Consider the following 21,290-nt stretch of genomic DNA (forward strand, 5'->3'; position numbering starts at 1 on the left):
TCTCCCTGTTTATCAGAGCGGTATGTAAGAATAGATTGCGCTGTGCCATAAAACACGCCTCTTTCACCCTTCTGGCCCACCCTTGTATCCTATTTACCTCCTTCTCTGCCCCTCAGATCTTGCACATGTGCGCCTGCGCCGCTTCACTACAGTCCTCAGCAGAGGAGTATATGAGAGGCGGTAACAGGATAGGGCATATCACCCGGCATCAATGACACCCGGCGTATAAGACGAACCCCGACTTTTCAGAAAATTTTCAAGGGTTGAAAAGTAGTCTTATACGCCAGAATATATGGAAACATCTGACTTTTTGACTTTAACTTACTTCACATTGATTTTAATTTAAAATAACTTATGTTTAAAAGTATATAACAAACGTGCCTGAACTGGGATGATTTATCAGCATCACATCTAAATCAAAGATTTTAAAAGTGAGCTTTATTCCAAAGTTTTTGCAGATATTTATGTTATGCGTGTAGCAGTGCAGTTTTATGTTATTGTTCTGATTTTGTTGTTGTTGTTTCACGTACAGCTGGAAGGATGGCCTGGCACTTTGTGCTCTTATCCACAGACACAGACCTGACCTCATTGATTACTCCAAGCTCAGGAAGGTAACGCATTTCTTTCCATTAAGCTTTTCTTTTATGCTTGATATCATTGCTATACGTATGTAGTATATGTTTTGATAGTCCAGTGAGACGTAAGAAAATGTAAACTCTTGGAGATGTACATTATAATGCATAAAACAAGTTTTTAAAAAAAGGATAAGGATAAATAAATCCTAGAATTACTAATTGAATTAGCTTTAATTTTCTACTGTTCCATCCTCCATTTTGTCAGATAATCTAGCGTGTGTACAGCTGTCCCCCAACATCGTTTAGCAATCTGTCCTATCAGATCCCTAAATGATGACCACTCCCACTGAGCTGCTCATACCTACTAAGCCTCCGTACCATAATCCCTTCTCCCTTGACAGTACTCTTGTACGTCACTCCTTCCCTACAGTGTTCCAGTATTGATTGAGTAACCATCACTAAGAGCGACATTATTAAAAGTAGAGATGTTATCTGGAATCCGACTACCCAGTTTGTTGTACAAAAAGATGAAAACACAGAGAGCCCAGTATAGTGTATGTATTATGTATATATAGTATGTATTGTATTATGTATATATATATTATGTATATATATGTACAGTATATATTATGTATATATAGTATGTATTGGAAAATGAAAAGATGTAGGTAAGTAAAATGATACTCACAAGCCGGGGTTACCCAAGTAGGCAACCACTGTAAATGCACGTGGGGAGATTAAGACCTGCCCCCACTCAGGATTAAGAAGTCGCTCTCTGTAGATCGGAAAGAAGGGGGTATTAATCACCCCTCCACCAGGGGTGGACACAGATATCGCAAATAGTGAACAGAGGCGCAAACAGGATAAAAAATTGCTAAAACTTTAAAATTGTCAGTTTTCAGAAATAACATTTATTGACATACTCCAGAAAATAAAGCTGCTTTATTTTCTGGAGTATGTCAATAAATTTTATTTCTGAGAACTGACAGTTTTATGTCTGCTTTAGGGAGGTAAGTCCACCACTGCTTTCCTAGCAATTTTAAAGTTTTAGCAATTTTTATCCTGTTGGCGCCTCTGTTCACTATTTGTGATACCCAGTTTCTTTTGTACAACAATGATCATTAACTCCCTTGTGCTAATATGAAACATTGCATGGAACTAATCAGATGGGGAATGGCTGATTTGTCATCAGGGAGCATATAAAAATGTTGAGTGGAAACTTTACCTAACATGTAAAGAACTCCTGGTCCAAGAGAAAGAAAATTAGCCATGAAGTTGTCCAACCCACCCAAATCAAGTAATGATCTCATGTCTTTTGGTTCTGCCCATGCTGATGGAGTATTATACTAGGAAAAGTAATAGGACAAGTTGTTAAACCTTACCTGACTGCTCTTATTTAGTAAGCAGAGAATCCCAGAGACTAAATGCAGTCTGTACTTACCTGATTCAGGATCAGTGTATGGTCTATATGGTCAGGAGAGTGGTTGTCTACAGTCACACCTGCAGTTGTACTCCTCCTTGAACCAGGAAATACAGGCTGGATTTTGACCTGTAAGCCATGCTTGTTGTGCACACATGTGGTTACAGGCCAGACTCTGCTCCAGTTCAAAGGCTGACTCATAGCTAGGTGGGCAAGTGAGGAGTGGCTATGCCAAGGAGCATAGGTAGTAAACATATGACAGTGACAGTTTTCGGTGGACTACTTTCTTTAAATAAGAACTACAAAAAAGGGGGCGGACTTAGTGGGCATAGTTTCAAGTCTGACACTGGTTTACTTTAAAGCACAAGGTTACTTAAAGCAGACCTGAACTCTAGCACATCACACTGGGTTGCTGAACAAATTCACTCCATTGTGCTCTGTGCTTCTTTAGCTAGATCAGAGTGTCTTATCAGCAGCTGTGAATAAGAGATGTGAGCTGTGCTGGCAGCTCCCTGCCCTGTGTAAAAACAAGCTTAACCCTTTCAGTGCTTCTAGAGAAGTGAATCCAAGTTAGGGCTCATTTCCACTCACAACGCAGGTTGCCGTGTGTCAGCGTAGACCTGCATTGCATGATGTGATTCCCCCAGAGGCGCTAGCGATTTATAATGAATGGGATGACTGTGCAATGGCGCCAAATTGCGTGCAACCAAGCAGTTCAAATCAGTGGTGAATCGCAGCGCATGTATGGAAACATCAAACAGTGCAATCTATGCACTCTCTGATGGCCCTGCAAGCGCGTTTCCAAAAGCACGGCTAAAAGTGTGCATATGGAAATCAGCCCTAAATTTCCATAAACTGTAATGAAGACCCCCTCCCCCCCAAAGTTATCATGCTGTAGCTATATTTTTGGGAGCAGAGGGGAAGTTTGGTGGTTAGTTCCACTTTAAGGCATTTTCCAGGTAAAGGTAACAATTTCTGCATCTTGCAGCAACAAACATGTTCACCAAAGTACTGTATGTTTTCATTGTTAATTCCTACCCATAGTTGATTTCTTCTACCTATATTTTATCTGAACGGGAGGTGCCATCTTGCTACTGATGTCAGCACAGAACAGGGAGAATTCACAGCAAATGTATCTACTCTGCTCTTCAGTCACCGCAGCCAATCAGCAGTCGCTGCTAACTATCAAACAGAAGCTAATCCTTATCAGTTCTTTCTACGGGGAACATTGAAATCTGTTGTAATGGATTTAGGTGGCAGAAAAGCTGATATTGTCTTCAGTTTTGCACAGGACACGGACAGGATTTAATATCTCCTGGTGTGTATTCACTCTACTTTGTTATTTGAAAACTCTTTTTATTATGGTACAAGAGGTGCCTCTAACTTCACATCAAAAAGTCTTCTTATCATGACACTAGGAAGCACTAATAATCATACAAACAGTCAATTTTTATTTTAAAATACCACTTTTTGTTTACATTTCTGCAGGATGACCCCATTGGTAACCTCAACACTGCCTTTGATGTAGCAGAAAAGTTCCTGGATATCCCCAAGATGTTGGATGCAGAAGGTACCATATTTTTCAGACTATAAGACGCTCCTGACCATAAGACGCACCTAGGTTTAGAGGACAAAAACCAGGAGTAAAAAATATATACTAAACATGGTGCATCCATGGTGAAGGGGCATCTTGTGGATTATGCCCCCTTAGTACCTCATGCTCTCTTGTACCTCTTGTGTCTCCCTGTGTCCTCCTCTGTCCCCCTTGTGTCCGCCTCTGTCCTCCTTGTGTCATCCTGTGTCCACCTCTGTCCTCTTTGTGTCCTTCTCTGTCCCCTTGTGTCCTCTTGTGTCCACCACTTTCCCCCTTGTGTCCTCCTCTATGCCCTTTGTGTCCCCCTAGTGTCCTCCTCTATGCCCCTTTGTGTCCCCCTGTGTCCTCCTCTGCATGGGCACAGTACAGGGAGTCCCTGATATTGAAGCAGGTTGGAGGTTTGTATTGGCAGGCGTTTACAAGTCAGGATGTCCCTGCATTTGGACTATAAGATGCATTGACTTATTTACCCACTTTTGGGGGAGAAAAAGTGAGTCTTATAGTCCAAAAAATACAGTATGTAACAAACTTCACCAGCAACATCAAGTGCAAAAGGCTGTTTCCACTATGTCCAAATTCCAGAAAACATATGCGCACGAACAATGTATTTGGCCTGGTGCACACCAAAAACCGCTAGCGTTTTTAGTTGCGTTTTTTCTTCTTATTTTGAAGCGTTTTGCTAGCGTTTTGCGGTTTTGTGCTGCGGTTTTTGGTACAGCAGATTACAGATATTGTTACAGTAAAGCTGTTACTGAACAGCTTCTGTAACAAAAACGCCTGGAAAACCGCTCTGATGTAGCATTTTTCAGAGCGGTTTGCATTTTTCCTATACTTTACAATGAGGCAGAAACGCCTCCGTACTCCAAAATCTGCAGCAGCCCGGGAGTATGCGTTTCTGCAAAACGCCTCCTGCTCTGGTGTGCACCACCCCATTGAAATACATTACCCTAGCATTTCCACATCCGCAATCGGATCTGGAAACGCGACCGAACTGCTCTGGTGTGCACTAGGCCTTAGAGCTGGAAATTATTGAGAATTTTCTACCTAATTTATTTATTGGACACCACGTGTTTGTAATGAGCCCTAATAGGTTATTTTGTTATAATTTATATTTTTTCTGCAGATATTGTAAACACACCCAAACCAGATGAGAAGGCAATTATGACTTATGTGTCTTGCTTCTACCATGCCTTTGCTGGAGCTGAACAGGTAACAAATCTCTTCAGATCTTCAGATTTTCCACTGAAAAATTGTCTGTATATTTTAAGCTTAAATAATACAATCTATTAGATTTAGACAGATTCATATGAAATTTGTCCAGCATCACATAGGGCTTGATTCACCAAGCGGTGCAAAGTGTTTGCACGCTGGTGAAAAGGCCCTTATCACGCCTAAACTCACTTTAGGCGTGATAAGAAGAAACTCGCGCGAAGTTGCCGCGCGCAGCACCCGACGCTTCGCGCGAAGCTCCCATTAAACCCTATGGGACTTTGCGTGCGCGCTCACGCGCGTACGCGCGGTAACTTCGCGCGAAGAGCAGGAAAAAGCGGTGATAACTCAGTGGTGAAAAGGTCATCACGCCTAAAGTCTTTTAGGCGTGATAACTGGGTTATCACCGCTTTGTGAATCGAGGCCATACTGTATGATTCAATGGGCTCGATTCACAAAGCGGTGATAACCCAGTTAAAGACTTTAGGCGTGATAACCATTTTTATCATGCCTAAACTCAGTTTAGGCATGATAAGTTTAGGCATGATAAGTTTAGGCATGATAAGTTTAGGTGTGATAAGTTTAGGCATGCTAAGTTTAGATAAGTTTATTACGCGCGCAAAATCCCGCACGCAAAGCAGCGCCATTAAACTCTATGCAAAGTGCACCAGACTTTGCTAGCGCAAAACTTTTGATCAGCTGTGCACTGCGGTGCTAACCCAGTTGGTGCTTAAACTTATCACGCTTAAAAACTTATCACACCTAAACTTATCATGCCTAAACTTATCACACCTAAACTTATGACACCTAAACTTATCATGCCTAAACAGAGTTTAGGTGTGATAAAGGGCTTTTCACCACGGTGCTAACTGTTAGCACCGCTTTGTGAATCAGGCCCTTTAGGCGTGATAACCATTTTATCATGCCTAAACTCAGTTTAGGCATGATAAGTTTAGGCATGATAAGTTTAGGCATGATAAGTTTAGAAAAGTTTAGATCGCGGGCAAAGTCCTGCACGCAAAGCAGCGCCATTAAACTCTATGCAAAGTGCACCAGACTTTACTAGCGCAAAACATTTGATCAGCTGTGCACTGGGGTGCTAACCCAGTTGGTGCTTAAACTTATCACGCCTAAAAACTTATCACACCTAAACTTATCATGCCTAAACTTATCACACCTAAACTTATCACACCTAAACTTATCATGCCTAAACTGAGTTTAGGCGTGATAAAGGGCTTTTCACTAGCGTGCTAACTGTTAGCACCGCTTTGTGAATCAGGCCCAATGTAACCATAAATTTGGACGATGTTGTTAGATTACATGTAAACTGAACATTTTTTTGTTGAATGTAACCATAGAGTAATGACAGTCAAAGACCCTTCTTTATTCCCTTTTTCAGTATATTTCTAAGTCTTTCTGCTTCCACTTGCACAACATTTCTGGAATCTACTTCCTGTCTTGGGGTAAAAGTAAAGTCTCTCTGCATTCCTTCTCTCACCTCGGCTCCTGTAGTTACTCCTTGGTCCTCCAATACTAGACACCCATCGCTGGACCCATTTAGGCTGCCAATAAAGTTTTCCAGTCGTCCCATCACTCATTACTTTCCTTTTGCCAGTCCATTCACCATTGCAATCATTTCAGGATACATTTCAAGTTATACATTTCAAGTTATGCTTTGCCTCCCAAAACTCATGTCCCATGTATACCTTTCACTTCATCCACAATCCCCAAGCCACCCCACCCTCTTTATTACTCCTCTGAACTGCTACTTCATCACCCATAAACTAACTTCTCCCAGGCATCATCCACTGATAGTCTCTTCCTTGTCACTTTAGATTTGCCCACACTTTATAAAGAGAACCTGTACTGAGTAAAAATATTTCAAATAAACACATGAGGTAACTTCAAATGAACATTACATAGTTACCTTGCCATCAGTTCCTCTCAGAAGCTCACCATTTTCTTCTGACAATAATCCCTTCCAGTTCTGACAATATTCTGTCAGATCTGAAATATATCAGTTGCTGTCAGTAAAATATCAGTTGCTGTCAGTTATAGCTGAGAGGAAAACTGCTGTGCCAAGTAATGTCTATGTTTCCCTATGGCTCAAGTGGGTGATGTTACAGTTTAACTGTGTGCTGACCAGAAAGCTGTTATGGGTAATTGCCATTTTCAAAATGGAGGACGGAAAATTCCCCTGATCACAGCGAACAAACAGCACGCGGGACAGGAGAAAGACACTGAGGAGTAGACTTCATGGAAGGTAAGTATGACTTGTGTATGCTTATTTTGACTTTTAATTTTCAGTTCAGGTTTTTTTAAGCATTTTTATTAGTCTCTCAAAGCTCTCTTCTTCACACATCCTCACTCACATTAGTGTTAGACCAATGTGACCACCTAGTATAAACCACATGCATACTCCATGTGTTATAAAGGCAGAATTAAAATTTCTTTGGCCGTTGTTTTTTAATTGAAATGTAATTTTATTATACAGGCTGAAACTGCAGCAAACAGGATCTGCAAGGTCCTTGCCGTGAACCAAGAGAATGAGAAGCTGATGGAAGAATATGAGAAGCTGGCCAGTGAGGTTAGTATGTGACTAATGGTTAATCCTATATGATAAGTTACAGAACTGACTTTATTTGCCATTGTTCACTGGACGGACGTTTTATTAGTTTCCTAATAGGCTTTATGGCTAATATGAAATAAATATTGACCAATGACATCCATAATTGTCTAATGTATAGCCAATAACTTTTATGGCAAACAAATTGTATTTGTATGCCTTTATGATAGTGTTCTCCACCTAATAACCTCTTATTTATTAGTTCAAATAGAAATGGTTATTGATTAAGTACCACTGGAGTAACTATCCATACACCTCCCCAGCTCCTGGAATGGATCCGTCGTACTATCCCTTGGTTGGAAAACAAAACCCCTGAGAAGACCATGGGTGCCATGCAGAAGAAGCTGGAGGACTTCAGGGACTACAGAAGGGTGCACAAACCACCTCGCGTCCAGGAGAAGTGCCAGCTGGAGATCAACTTTAATACTCTGCAAACCAAGCTGAGGCTAAGCAACCGCCCAGCATTCATGCCATCTGAGGGAAAGATGGTTTCTGTAAGTATAAGGCAAAGAATTTCCAATTTCCTTTTCCAAACAGCTTCCTTACAAGGGTTATAGTAGTAGAATAGTGCCATGTTAGCCACTAGAAGGAGAAAGAAATATAGAATTATTTTAGACTTTTTAGGAGATCAAGTTTCTTCATGAGCCATGGTGTTACCAGGCCTGACTAAGAGTCCTAAACAGTTCTGATAACCTACTCTAGTAATTCACTCAGATAATAGTTATCATTTTAACTTACATTTAGGGGAACTTTAATTGTTTTTATGAGGAAGATATTACAGGTTGCATGGTTTGTGTATTAATTAGAAAAGTAAATTCCAGGAATTTTGTCTAGAATAAAATGATCCTTTTGCTTGGACCATTTGTTGGGTGCCAGAGTAATTAGTGTAGTCATTTATTAGTTGTTGAGTAGGTGATATCTGGTGGGTTGTGAAATGATGAATCTAGACACTTTGTTATAGTTCTCTGATGTCTGTTTTGCCGTAGGATATTGCCAATGCTTGGAAAGGTCTGGAGCAAGTGGAGAAGGGTTACGAAGAGTGGCTTCTGTTGGAAATAAGGAGACTGGAGAGGTTGGAGCATCTGGCAGAGAAGTTTAAGCAGAAGGCTTCTCTTCACGAGTCTTGGACCAGAGGTAGATAGAGTTCTGTTAAATCAAATCATTACTATCCTCGATACTCACTTACAGAGGTCAAGTTTAATATCATTTTACATCTATGTGTTTATTATTTGTATTTTTTTTAGATATTTATGACCCTACGCAAAAACCATGCAAATCTAAAATGAAATAATGTTGCCATGGCACTAGACTAGGATACTTATAAGTACTGCACAAAGTTTATTGACCAGCGTCAAGGACACATTCTGTTGTTGGGCACACAGAGTACTGTCAGTCTTGGGAGCACACTGACTGATTGCTAACACAGCAGCCAGGGTCACCAATAGTACAAGATCATCCACCAGGCAACCTATGCAGTTGCTTATAGCCCAGTGAGCGTCAAGGGGCCCACCTGCCACCTTATTTGCCCCCTCTCCACTTTAACTTACCAAAATGACCACAAGGGGGCCCCAAATCTACTACCTTGCCTAGGGCCACATTCCATCTTAATCCATTTCTGCTAGACCCTATTGATTGGTGATCCAACCCCCTTACATTATCCTGGATCCACCATGTTTGAATGGTGGTTGTATGGTGTATAGCTGTGTGTTATGAATTTATGGAGGGGTCCAACCTAGTGGTGACATTTTAGGTGCTTTTAATTATGTTGTTTTGCTATTGATTCATAATCTAATAAACCTTGTGCAGTTATTATACATATTCCCTGGGCCAATGTCAAGATTATTTAAGTTTAGTTTACTTGCTTGGAGCAGTGAGGGCTTATAACACAATTCGGGATCTTCATATTTTAAAATGCAATTTAGTAACGAGCCTTACCTCACAGCTACATTGTGTTAGTTGGAAACCTTAAGGCCTTTTTCACAGTAGGACGTTGTGGTTTGATGCAACGTTAAGGTCGCAACGCAAATTACAACAAATTACAACGCAACGCCCCAAAAAAGTCGCAACGCAACTTAATGCCACGTTATTGTTGCATATAGTAGAGCATACAGGCAATGAAAAGTATGCTTCCAAGTCATTACTGAGCATTTGCAAACAGTCTATCGCAGCTAATAATGTGCATAACGCACAGCATGCAGCACTTTCTAATAACACTACACGTTGGACACAAATGCAACGTGTACACTGTGAATGTCGCACAGACTTAAAGTGAACCTAAAGTCAAGTAAAAAAAATGAGATTAACTCACCTGGGGCTTCCCTCAGCCCCCTGCAGCCGATCGGTGCCCTCGCAGTCCCGCTCCGATGGTCCAGGACCCGCCGGCGAACACTTCCGGTTTGGCCGTCACCGGCCGACAGGCATGGGAACGGGAGTGATTCTTCGCGTTCCCAGCCTGTATATCGCCCCCTATGCTGCTATTGCGGCCATGCGTTCCCATGCCTGTCGGCCGGTGACGGCCGAACCGGAAGTGTTCGCCGGCGGGTCCTGGACCATCGGAGCGGGGCTGCGAGGGCACCGATCGGCTGCAGGGGGCTGAGGGAAGCCCCAGGTGAGTTAATATAATTTTTTTACTTGACTTTAGGTTCACTTTAATATTGCTGTGCGTTAGTCTGCGTTGAAACATTTTCTAACGTGCGACTTTACCATCGCACTGTGAAAGAGGCCTAAAATATAACTATATTCAAAAGAAAAAATCTAGGTCTAAAAAATTTGCATATTCTTGTCCGTTAAGCAGTGTGCTTTGTGTACTAAACAGGAAAGGAGGAACTGCTGACCCAGAGAGATTATGAATCTGCTTCCCTTATGGAGATCCGTGCTCTAGTACGCAAGCATGAAGCATTTGAGAGTGACCTTGCTGCCCATCAGGACCGTGTGGAACAGATTGCTGCTATTGCCCAGGAATTGAAGTGAGTTTGTGGACATCAACATGACTTTCCATGTAATAAAGAAGCCCAATGTCTTCATAGAAAGGCTAGGTTACCTCCAAAACTCAAATGACATGTAAAAGAACTGGAAGAACTTGAGCTTGTGCTGTGATCAGGCACAGAAGAAATGTATATGTTCTAATTAGCAACTGTAACCAGCAATGTGTGGATACATTTTCCATTAGAAAACTGGTATGTAAGAATGACCTAAGTGTAGTTTATAGTCAGAATCAGAACTTGTAATCATTCTGCAGATGGACTTTCTCAGAGTATTCCATGTGAACAAGGACTCTATCCTGTCCCTCCACAGTATTCAGCAGGACCACCCCATTTTTCCATGGCCTGAGTACTCATGTATATCATGCCTACTCCTGTGACCAATATGCGACAGTCATCATCCTATCATGCCAAGTATTCATCACATGTCTGAACTAATATATCTTCCGTGAGCTGAATTTTGCCAGATCCATTTTGAAAATTCAAAGCCATGCACATTTATGCCTGTTTAAGGCATTTTTTTTTAAGACAACTGTACTTATATTCTAAATAAATTGAACAAGCCCCAAATTACTTGATGACCAATAGTATTCTCGGCAAGCTGGCCAGTTGGGGCCATGTCAGTCGAGAATGTAGCTTTAGTATTGGTGACCCCTAAGGTCTGCCAAGGTCACTTTAATGACCCAGATGGAACTAACCATTGTGGCCCTGTCCATTGTTCCTCTCCTTAATCCCCCAGAGGAAGCTGCATCCTTATGCACCATGCCGTCGTTCCTCTACCCACCTCCATAGAGAAGGAACATGTTGCTTGGCTGTTGCCTAGCAGTGTGTTTGTACAAACTGGGGCCATGTAGTGTCAACCACAGGGTCAAGTCTGTTGTCAAGTTGTGGGTGTGTACACAACTTTACTTATACTCAAACATCACGAATCCTTAGTCGAATCTGATTTCTTTGTATCACTTTCTTTTTTTCTCTGCTTCCTGGAAGAGTGATGGGCTTTCACATGAACATGGAGGATGACATAGAGCGATGATCATACCTGCTTTACAAGTCATGCAAAGAATGGATTCACACAAATGTCAAGACAATAAAGCTGGTGTGCAGAATACAAATTATAAAGGCCGCTGTGCTTAAAAACAGGCAGCAAAGGGTTATCGGTTTTCTTATCATTATGTTATTGATCACAGAGCAATTTGAAGCCAGTTCATGTTATAAGTATATTTATCATTTAGCCCTTTAACAGTCAATATATTTAGTGGCTTGCAAGTGCTCCAGGCCAATTTATTTTAGCACATTCATTTTTATTTCTTATGTGTTACATGTCCTTGCTTCTAATTAGTACTGCTGTAATGTGTATTTATGGCCACTTGTCACTGGGGGGCAGTGTGTGACAATAACAGAGGACTTCTGCTTTCAGTTTCTATATTTTATGCTAGCAGAGAGAGATCAAAGCATTTCAAGAATTTACAGCACAATAAGTTCTGTTGACTGAAGTCAAAAGCTGTGCACTTATTTCAAACGAGATAAGCTGCTAAGGGGTTAGTGCCTTTTCCCTAGAGCTCGCTGAGTATTATGATGCACCCTTTACCCCAGGGTCTTCTAGTCAGCACTAGTCTTTTATAATGGCAGCTTTGGGACACATACATCTGTGAAGGTCCTGCTGTGTAAACAATAAAGTGTAAGGACTCCCAATAGGTTCTGATTGGAGGTTTCCTGGTAAGATCATGGTCAAAAATAGAATATATCACTTCATTACATTTTGATTACATCCAGATCATGGTCACCCTTGAAGAGTATGGGGCGCCTCATTTTTACAAATAACTTCAGTCTGAGTTTGGGGAAAAGTACCTTTTAAAATACAGATAGAGATTTGAACAGTAATGGAAGATGCCAACCTGGTTTATGCTTAGATAAGTTACCAGACACTGTGTTTTTGTAGTATAGGCATTTCTTTATGCTAACATGCATATTTCATTTCAGAGTTTAATTCTATACAGTAAAAAAAATGTATGTTAATGTCAAAATAATAGGCTCTCTCAATACACTTACTATAATTTCTCTACAGTGAGTTGGACTACCACGACGCTGCTAGTGTTAACAGTCGTTGTCAGGCAATCTGCGACCAATGGGACACACTGGGAACCCTCACACAAAAGAGGAGAGATGCCCTTGAGGTATAAAAAAGCGCTAACTAAGCTCCACAGTTAAGAAAATATCATGACAATGTATTTTTGCATGAAAGAGCTACATTACTATGTGCTTTTATTTCATAGCGAGTTGAGAAGCTCCTGGAGACCATTGACCAGCTCTACCTGGAGTTTGCTAAAAGAGCAGCTCCATTCAATAACTGGATGGATGGCGCTGTTGAGGATCTGCAGGACATGTTCATTGTGCACAGCATTGAAGAGATTCAGGTAAGATTCCTAAGTGCATAACATAGAGTTGTCTGACTCTGAGAACTGAAGCAAAAAATGGGCCTTACATCATCCTACTAAATTCACTACGCTTGCAATAAGCATCTCAGCGTAAAGATGTGGCTTATAGCAAACCCACAGAGATTCTAGAAAACAATAAAAAAGGCAAACAATCTAGATTTTAAGTTCATTGAACAAGGGAGCATCTGGATATAATTTAACACCATTAGCCTTCTAAAACAAATACAGAAAACATCAACAATTCAGGTATTTATGGTAAATAGTGATGAATGAATCATTCCCCACCAAACCAGTTTTGCACTAGATAATGTCAATTTCAGTAGAACATTCTTTTGGTTCATCTGTTTAATGTCAAAGTTACCTGGAAGGACAAACAAGTAACTTCCCTTCCTTTTGACCCCCATCATTGATGAGCATATAAAAAGTTAAATATCAATCAGGGTTATTGTTTACAAACCCCATTTCCCCATCCCACCTCTCACAGCCTCACATTGTACATAGATTTTCTACATCGCACTATAATCCATGTACTAGCCAGCTGAAAGGAGGCCAACAGAAAACTGAGGTGCACACACATACAATCAAATCACTTACCATCGCGTTTCCATACAGGGAAAGAACCTGAAAGGAACAATAATGCAAAAACTAGTGATGATCGTAATCAGATAATTACGATTACGCAAAATTTTTGCATACATTTTCGCATTTACGCTTATACGTAATTACGATTTGTAATTTCAATTGATTTCATATAGTTATTCGTATTATTCGCATCATTTCGTGCTGACTTTGGCAGTGAATAGCAAATCCCCCATAAACGGTAGTGACACCAAAATTGCTACATATGTTAAGGAGAATAGTGGGTACAAGTCAAAAATAGAATTTTCCAAAAAGACCTTGTAGTTTTTGAGAAAATAGACTTTAAACATACAAAGAAAAAATGGTTTTAAAAAAACAAAAAAACATTTTTCTTTAAAAAAAAACAAACATTTTTTTTTGCATATTTAAAATCGATTTTCTCAAAAACTACAAGGTCTTTTTGAAAACTTTTTTTGACTCGTACCCAATATTCTCCTTAACATATGTAGCAATTTTGGTAGCACTAGCAATAGCACGTATGGGGGCTTTGCTATTAACCGCTAAAGTCGGCACAAAATTTTGCGAAATTATGAAATATTACTATTACATACCAAATGAATTATGATTTTCTCAGAAATTGTGCATTACGATTATGATGCATAATTGCAAATTTCGATGCAAAATTTTGCCTATGCGCAATTTCGCCCAACCACTGTCAAAAACAACCCTTTGTTTAACCCTTTGCTTCATGCAAAACACAATATTTCTACAGTAGCACCCAGAGGCGTATTCAATACTGTGAATACTCAGAACAGGTCATACCCCTAAATAATTTTATATAATTTAAGAAAGCAAAATAGTGCAGTAACAGATTATAGAAAAAAAAAGACAAAAAGATCTAACAAATATACAAAATTTACCACAGTAAATAAAAGGGAATAAAATGAAAGGAAGTTACTTAAGTTTCTGTCTGTCTAGTAAGGTTGTGGAGCTGGCATCTTTTAAGTTAGTCGGGAATTAAGTCCTGCTTTAACCTTCTGGAGAATCTCAGTGCAGCATCCACTTCTTGTGATGTTCAGATGGAAGGCAAACTCTGGCAGTGCCAAATGGTTTTTATACAGCATCAGAGCATTAGGGAGGGATTTCCAACCCAAAGCTGGGAGGAGACCTTCAACACTGATTGATCCATTCCAGTATTGAGATACAGTTTGTAGATATTTGTGTAATTACCACTGACCTTGATGTATTCATGAGTTTGTGGAAACGATCACTCGTTGTTCAAAAAATTGCCGGCTGTCGGAAAAATCATGGAGGAAATCACGCGATGGGTACGGGCCTTTACCCTTTGTTGGTATTTTTCTCACATTACACTTAAAAGTGGGAATATAAGTGGTTTGAAGGTGCCCGGGCTTCACTCAACCGAAGGTATTTTAATTGTTTTAAGACCATTATTTTATGATGCCCTTTTCTGGGATGTTTGTGTTGGGATGTGTAAAGGGGCCTGGTATTAGTTATACAACATCCATGTACACACTGAATTTGTTTCTGAGTCTAAAGCTGGCCACTAATGGTCCAATTTCCCCAACAATCAACAGGCCGATCCAATAAATGCAATCAGTCAAAAACGATCAATCAGTTTCACAAACAGAAAGGGAACATGTACCCAATCCGATCAATGAGATTGATTGCATTGATTGGATCTCATTGTGTACATGTTGCCTTCCTGTAAGTGGACCTGCTTGAGCTTTCAGGAAATTGGACCATTAGTGGTTGCCTTTAGAAAGACTGTAGCTAAACGGTTACTCCATTCTGATCACGCATGTCAGTTGTGAGAGTTATCAGTTAGGTTCAGGAATGTTAGGGTTGGGACGTTTTTGTTGGGTGTCAGGAATGAGAGAACATTAAGGAGAGACATTGAGCTCTATTCACAAAACTTCTCATAAATTACTTATTTTTCACCTAATTGATAAAAATAATCTTTCAGCACATTTACAAGCAAAATAATCACTCTAAGTAAGTTGTTCCTGATTAACTTCATTTCAATACTACTTTTCTTGCCTTAATTATATTATATTTTTGCTCTTTGGGAGCTTAAAAATGTAACATAGATAAAGTCAAAACAGAGGAAAACAGGTGAAAAAGCTTTGTGAATCATGGCCATTATAGGCGCTACAGTATGTGCACAGATTGGATTAATGCTAAAAAGGAGGTTAAAGTTAACCTCCATAAGGAGGGGATGTATGTTTAGGAGGAGTCTTAGACTATGCATTGGGGAAGGAATAGTTTTTACTCAGAGGTTAATATTAGGCATTAAAAAGAGGCTAATGTTTAGTTAGGCATCAGAAAGAAGTCAAATATTTAAGAGGAGGTTATGCCTCGGCATCAGAAAGAGATTAGCCTTAAATGGATGGATGGGTGGCTAAGGTATGGTATCAGGAAAAGAATAACATTTAGGGACGGTTAAGATTAGCACCAGGAAGAGGATAATGTTTTGTGGGAGGTTGTAAAGGAGGGGATGATGTTAAATGGAAAGTTAAAGTTAGTCTTCAGTTAGAGGTAAACCTTATTGAAAGGTTAAGTTTAGGCATGAGTAAGGGGTTTTTTTTTGTAACAGATAATTGGTTAGAGTTAGCCAAAAAATAGAAACAGAAATTAGACAAAATCATGAAATATGAATAAAAAATACACCCAAATGCATTTTTGAGCATTTGATATATTTATAAACATTAATATTTTGTTTTTTTGTTTCCTTTTATTTTTGTTACCGCAGAGCCTTATCACAGCGCACGAACAGTTCAAGGCTACACTTCCCGAGGCTGACAAAGAGAAGATGTCAATTTTGGGAATCCAGGCTGAGATTCAGAAAATTGCTCAGACCTACGGAATTAAACTCTCTGGAATTAACCCTTACACCGTTCTGACTCACATCGATATCTCTAACAAGTGGGAGACGGTCAGTAGCTAGGGAAATATATTTTCACTAACTACAGTAATTAATACTGAATATGATGTAGATAAAAGTTTGATTATGGCACCACAATAATATGTAATTGTGTAGTAGGTAGAACAGAATATATAATGAACTGTCTGCGAAGTGTCTTTGGAATAAGAATTTTAATGAGAACAGTTTTATTCATTTATGACTTTTAACATTTTTTTTTATCCCTCAGAAGTATTATTAGCTGCAAAAGTTTTTAAAATTCCAACATGTCCCTCCAGCAACAGTAGTTGTCTGTCAGTCCTGGTAGCAAGCAGTTTTCTATAATTTCTGGAATTATTATATTTCTTGATACAACTGTGGGTTGTAGAAAAGCCCATTACAGGTTTAATTAAGAAAAAACGTATTTTTTATAACAATCTGGTGAGGCCATACAGAATTATTCAACACCATATCAGGCCAGCTAAGACAGCAAGCATCGTCTCATGCATTTGCTAAATCCAAAAAAAACCTAAAACTCTAAGGCCCCGTCCCCACTTTAGTGCATTGTAAAACGTAGTTGACCAATTAACTGGTAAGAAAAAAGGCCTCTGCTTGAACATCAGGGTGGGCGAGAGGGAAAAGATCAGGGCTAAGCGACAAGTCGTACTGGGGAAAAGCTCCCAGCATCACTCTTTCTTGGACTGAAAAGGAGTCGGTGATCTGCTTTTTGGACAGTCTTCAATTCTGCTCAGAGCCTGACTGTCTCACATTGTTGCAATGCAACACAGAACAATGTATGAAATACATATAAATAATTGTATAGGCAGTATAGAAGCTTGGAAAGATATTTTTAATAATTGTTACAGTTCACTGCTGGCCATACCTGCTTGTAGTTGTCTGGGCTAATTAGTGCTCGCTATCAAGGTACAGGGTTACCTGTGTGTATAGTCAAGGGCTGGATGCTGATCTATTAAATATTCATCATACACCAGCCTTAAATTTTGTAGAGTGTTATACCACTAAAAAAATCACACTCACACTGGGAAATAAAACTGTCAAAATGACTTCATTATTCAAAGTATACTGATAGACAGTGTATAGCTTTAATAAATTGTAATTGAATATGCTATTTGTGTAGTAGAATTAGTTACTATAAACATAAATAACCAATCTCAGTACTCAGTATCCTTTTGGTTTGAACAGGTGAAACAACTGGTTCCCCACAGAGACCAAACCCTCCAGGAGGAGCTGGCTCGCCAACAGGCTAATGAGCGCTTGCGTCGCCAGTTTGCAGCACAAGCTAACGTCATTGGACCCTGGATCCAGACCAAGATGGAGGTTAGATCAACAACCATTATTTTTAAACTATAAACCAGTTTTTCTAATCAAATAACTACTCCTCTGAAACTCACATAATTTCTTTTTGATTCAGAATTAATTTATAATAGCTTAAATTGCAGAAAAGAAAAGTTTATAAACATGTTGTTTATCTTCCTGTTTAGGAGATTGGTCGCATATCTGTGGACATTAGCAGTTCCTTGGAAGACCAGATGAACCATCTCAAGCAGAATGAGCAGACTATCATCAACTATAAATCCAACATTGATAAACTGGAAGGAGATCACCAACTCATCCAAGAGTCTCTTATCTTTGACAACAAACACACAAGCTACAGTATGGAGGTGAGACACAAACTTCAGATTTGTAAAAAAAAATTTACTGGTCGTTTTCTATTTAAGCCCTTCACTACTGAGGGATTTTTCCCCTTATGTACCACAGCAATACTCACCTTTCAGTGCTCCATTCATTCACCTATAACTTTATTACTACTTATCACTATGAAACAATCTTGTTTTTTCACCACCAATTAGGCTTTCTTTATGTGGTACAATTTGCTAAAATTATTTTATTCTAAATGCATTTTAACAGGAAAAATAAGAAAAAAAATGGGAAAAAAATCATTATTTCTCAGTTTTCGCTTTTATAGTTTTAATATAATTCATGCTACCGTAATTAAAACCTACACATTTTATTTGCCCATTTGTCCAATTAATTGCAACATTTAAAATATTTCCCTCTCCTCCCTCCCTTCCCTTTCCCCTCAACTATCCCACTGGTTGGCTTCATTTGCATGACGTGGACAACACTAATGGACCTTCCTCTAATCTTGTCTAAAATTGAGTCTAATCACTCAACCCTCCCCCTAATATTTACCCCCCTCTCCCTTTTCCCTCTCTCCCCTCCCCCATTAAAAATAAGATTTTCCAATAATGTTTAATTCTACAACAAGGCGCTCTCTACCCTATTATCGTTGTTTTCAAGAGAATATCCCCCTGCGTGGGGTTCTCTTACTTGTTGATTGACCCTGTGTTGTATGCTTTAATCAATCAATAAACACCCTTGAAATGAAATTATTTCCTTAGTACAATTTATAGCACCAATATTTTATTTGGAAATAAAGATGCATTTTTTCAGTTTTGCATCCATTACTATTTATAAGTCCATATTTTCAAAATGAACAGTAATATATCCTCTTGACATACATATTAAAAAAAAGTTCAGTCCCAAAGGTAACTCTTTATGTATTTTTTTAATAGTCATCATTTTTTTTTTTACTACAAAATTTATATTTAGGTAATTATGGGATAGTGTGGGAGGTAAGGTGGTAATGTATGTATGAGTGGGTCTATTTATTAAAATAATTGTATGTAGGTGTGATTTTACTATTTGGCCACAAGATGTCCTCACACATTATTGCCTTTTAGCATACTATAAGTATGCAAACAGGAAGTAATGCAAGGATGTGTTACTACATGTTACTTTTGTTTTTTTGTGAATGACAGCGGGATCTCATTGATGCCGGTGATCAGTGACACAGAGACTTAGGTTAACCACTTAATCCTATGTGGACAAGTATAGTCGTCCAGATGGGAGCCACTCTGGTCTATTTGGATGCATATACGCGTCCAGTGTCTCCTTGGTGGGTGTGCATGCGTGTGCGTGAATCCGCTGCTCGTTACCGGTGGGACTCGTTCCCCGGGGAAGGGGAGCTATGTCCATTCATAATAGTTAAAGAGACTCTGAAGCCTCTTAAAATTCATCTTTTTATTTAACAATCCCCTTCTACACTAACACCCCATCTAAAACGCAGCTATCCCGCGGCAGAACGCTGTGTTTAACCCCCCCAAACACCGGGGCAAAAATCCATGTCTTTCTTGGTCATGGATTTTGCCCCCATTTGCGTCAATCCTTGCTGATCTCCGCTTCTCCCCCGGCCCTCTCAGTGAAAGAAGACTGAGAGGGGCGGGGGAGAGGCGGCGGTCAGTGCCAATTGACGGGAGTAGAGGTAGAGCTACAGCCCACAGCTTTGCCTCTACTAGGAAGCACTCCCCCAACATTGCCCCGGGGATTTGGGGGGGAGGGTTAAACACAGCGTTCTGCCGCAGGATAGCGGCATTTTAGGTGGGGTGATAGTGTAGAAGGGATTGTTAAATAAAAATATGAATTTTAAGAGGCTCCAGACTCTCTTTAAAGTAAAGTGAAGTCAATGAAAAAAAAAAGAACACTATCCTGGTAATCCAGGATGGTGTTTTTAGCACCATCTAGTGGCGAAAAGTCAAAAATACACTCAGGCTACATTTTAATTAAAAATTGATAAAGTGAATCCGTTCTCCCCCCCCCCCCCCCCATTACCAAACAAAGAAGAAAACAATACATATATATATATATATATATATATATATATATATATATATATTTAACTTAGGGATTCAGCTTCTTTAATATGTATGTCATAAAGGAATGTTACTCTTATGTTAGCAAATAAGAGCTTGTGATTATTAATGAAAAAAAAAAAAACACAAAACAGAAAAAAGACACCTTTATTTCCAAATAATATATTGTCACCATACATTGTACTAGAGACATAATTTAAATGTTGTGATAACCGGGACTAATGGGCAAATAAAATGTGTGGGGTTTATTTATAGTAGCATTGCTTATTTTAAAACTATAGAGGAAGGAATTGGAGAAATAGTGTATTTTTTCTCTTATATTTCTCTATAAAATGCATAGAAATTAAAGTAATTGCTAAAAACAAGTATTACCTCCAAAAAGCCTAAGTTGTGGCGAAAAAAACCCTAAGATATAGATCATTTACATATGATCAGTAGTGATAAAGTTTTTGGCGAATGAATGGGAGGAGCGCTGACAGGGGAAAATTGCTTCCGTCCTTTAGGTGAAAACACCCGTATGCTGAAGTGGTTAATGAATGGGAACAGCATTCCCAGTCATTCATCTCCCCTCTAACGATCGACATCGGGAGCGAGTGGCGGCCTTCGAATGCAATGGACAATTATCTACGTCCAACTGCCGAAATGGTGTGCAAGCTAGTATGGAGGCTAGCTGGCATCTCTATAGAGATCCTTTCCAGGGATTGCTTTTGTGAAGAATAAAAAAAAAAATACTGAAACTCCCCCTTGAGGAAATGAACTAGTCCAAAATTTGTCAGATCTGTCACATTTTTACTGCTTATTGTAAGTGATAGCAACATAGGAAAAAAGTAATTTATAGTGCATTTTAGTCTGCAAGAAATGTATAGATATGTACTTACATTTTATTTTATTTTTATTTATTTATTTATTTTTGCAATAGTGGTCCTTTAACTCATGTGGCATTTCTCTCCTAGCATTCATCTGAGTTAGTGTCTTGTAGGCAACAACATGTACAAATTACTCCTGCAATGCTATATATTTTATGCTATATGAACTGCAGCAGAGTTCCACCTCAAATATACAGTATTACTGACATTTAACAGCTTTCCGAGAATTACAGAATGTTTTTGAAGCAGCATTAGTACAAGAAAAGGACCTACCACATGATGAGCTGGGTGTGCTTCACTTATCATATCATTTGCTAATTTTTGGTTTTAAGCTATTAAAACTAAGATTTT

At 39.3% G+C, this 21,290-nt stretch overlaps 1 protein-coding gene across 1 annotated transcript in view; it reads left to right on the plus strand.

The window, feature by feature from the left end:
* The window catches only part of ACTN3 (actinin alpha 3), a 148,893-nt gene that overhangs the window by 118,129 nt on the left and 9,474 nt on the right, over positions 1–21,290 (plus strand). The window contains exons 6-17 of the mRNA XM_068260716.1: positions 533–611; positions 3,484–3,565; positions 4,713–4,798; positions 7,293–7,385; positions 7,688–7,918; positions 8,411–8,558; positions 10,240–10,390; positions 12,471–12,579; positions 12,679–12,819; positions 16,190–16,372; positions 17,543–17,677; positions 17,842–18,021. Coding sequence (XP_068116817.1) covers positions 533–611; positions 3,484–3,565; positions 4,713–4,798; positions 7,293–7,385; positions 7,688–7,918; positions 8,411–8,558; positions 10,240–10,390; positions 12,471–12,579; positions 12,679–12,819; positions 16,190–16,372; positions 17,543–17,677; positions 17,842–18,021 — 1,618 coding nt within the window. The remainder of the gene's footprint in view (positions 1–532; positions 612–3,483; positions 3,566–4,712; positions 4,799–7,292; positions 7,386–7,687; positions 7,919–8,410; positions 8,559–10,239; positions 10,391–12,470; positions 12,580–12,678; positions 12,820–16,189; positions 16,373–17,542; positions 17,678–17,841; positions 18,022–21,290) is intronic.

The sequence above is a fragment of the Hyperolius riggenbachi genome, chromosome 11 (assembly GCF_040937935.1).
Source record: "Hyperolius riggenbachi isolate aHypRig1 chromosome 11, aHypRig1.pri, whole genome shotgun sequence".
Lineage (NCBI taxonomy): Eukaryota > Metazoa > Chordata > Amphibia > Anura > Hyperoliidae > Hyperolius > Hyperolius riggenbachi.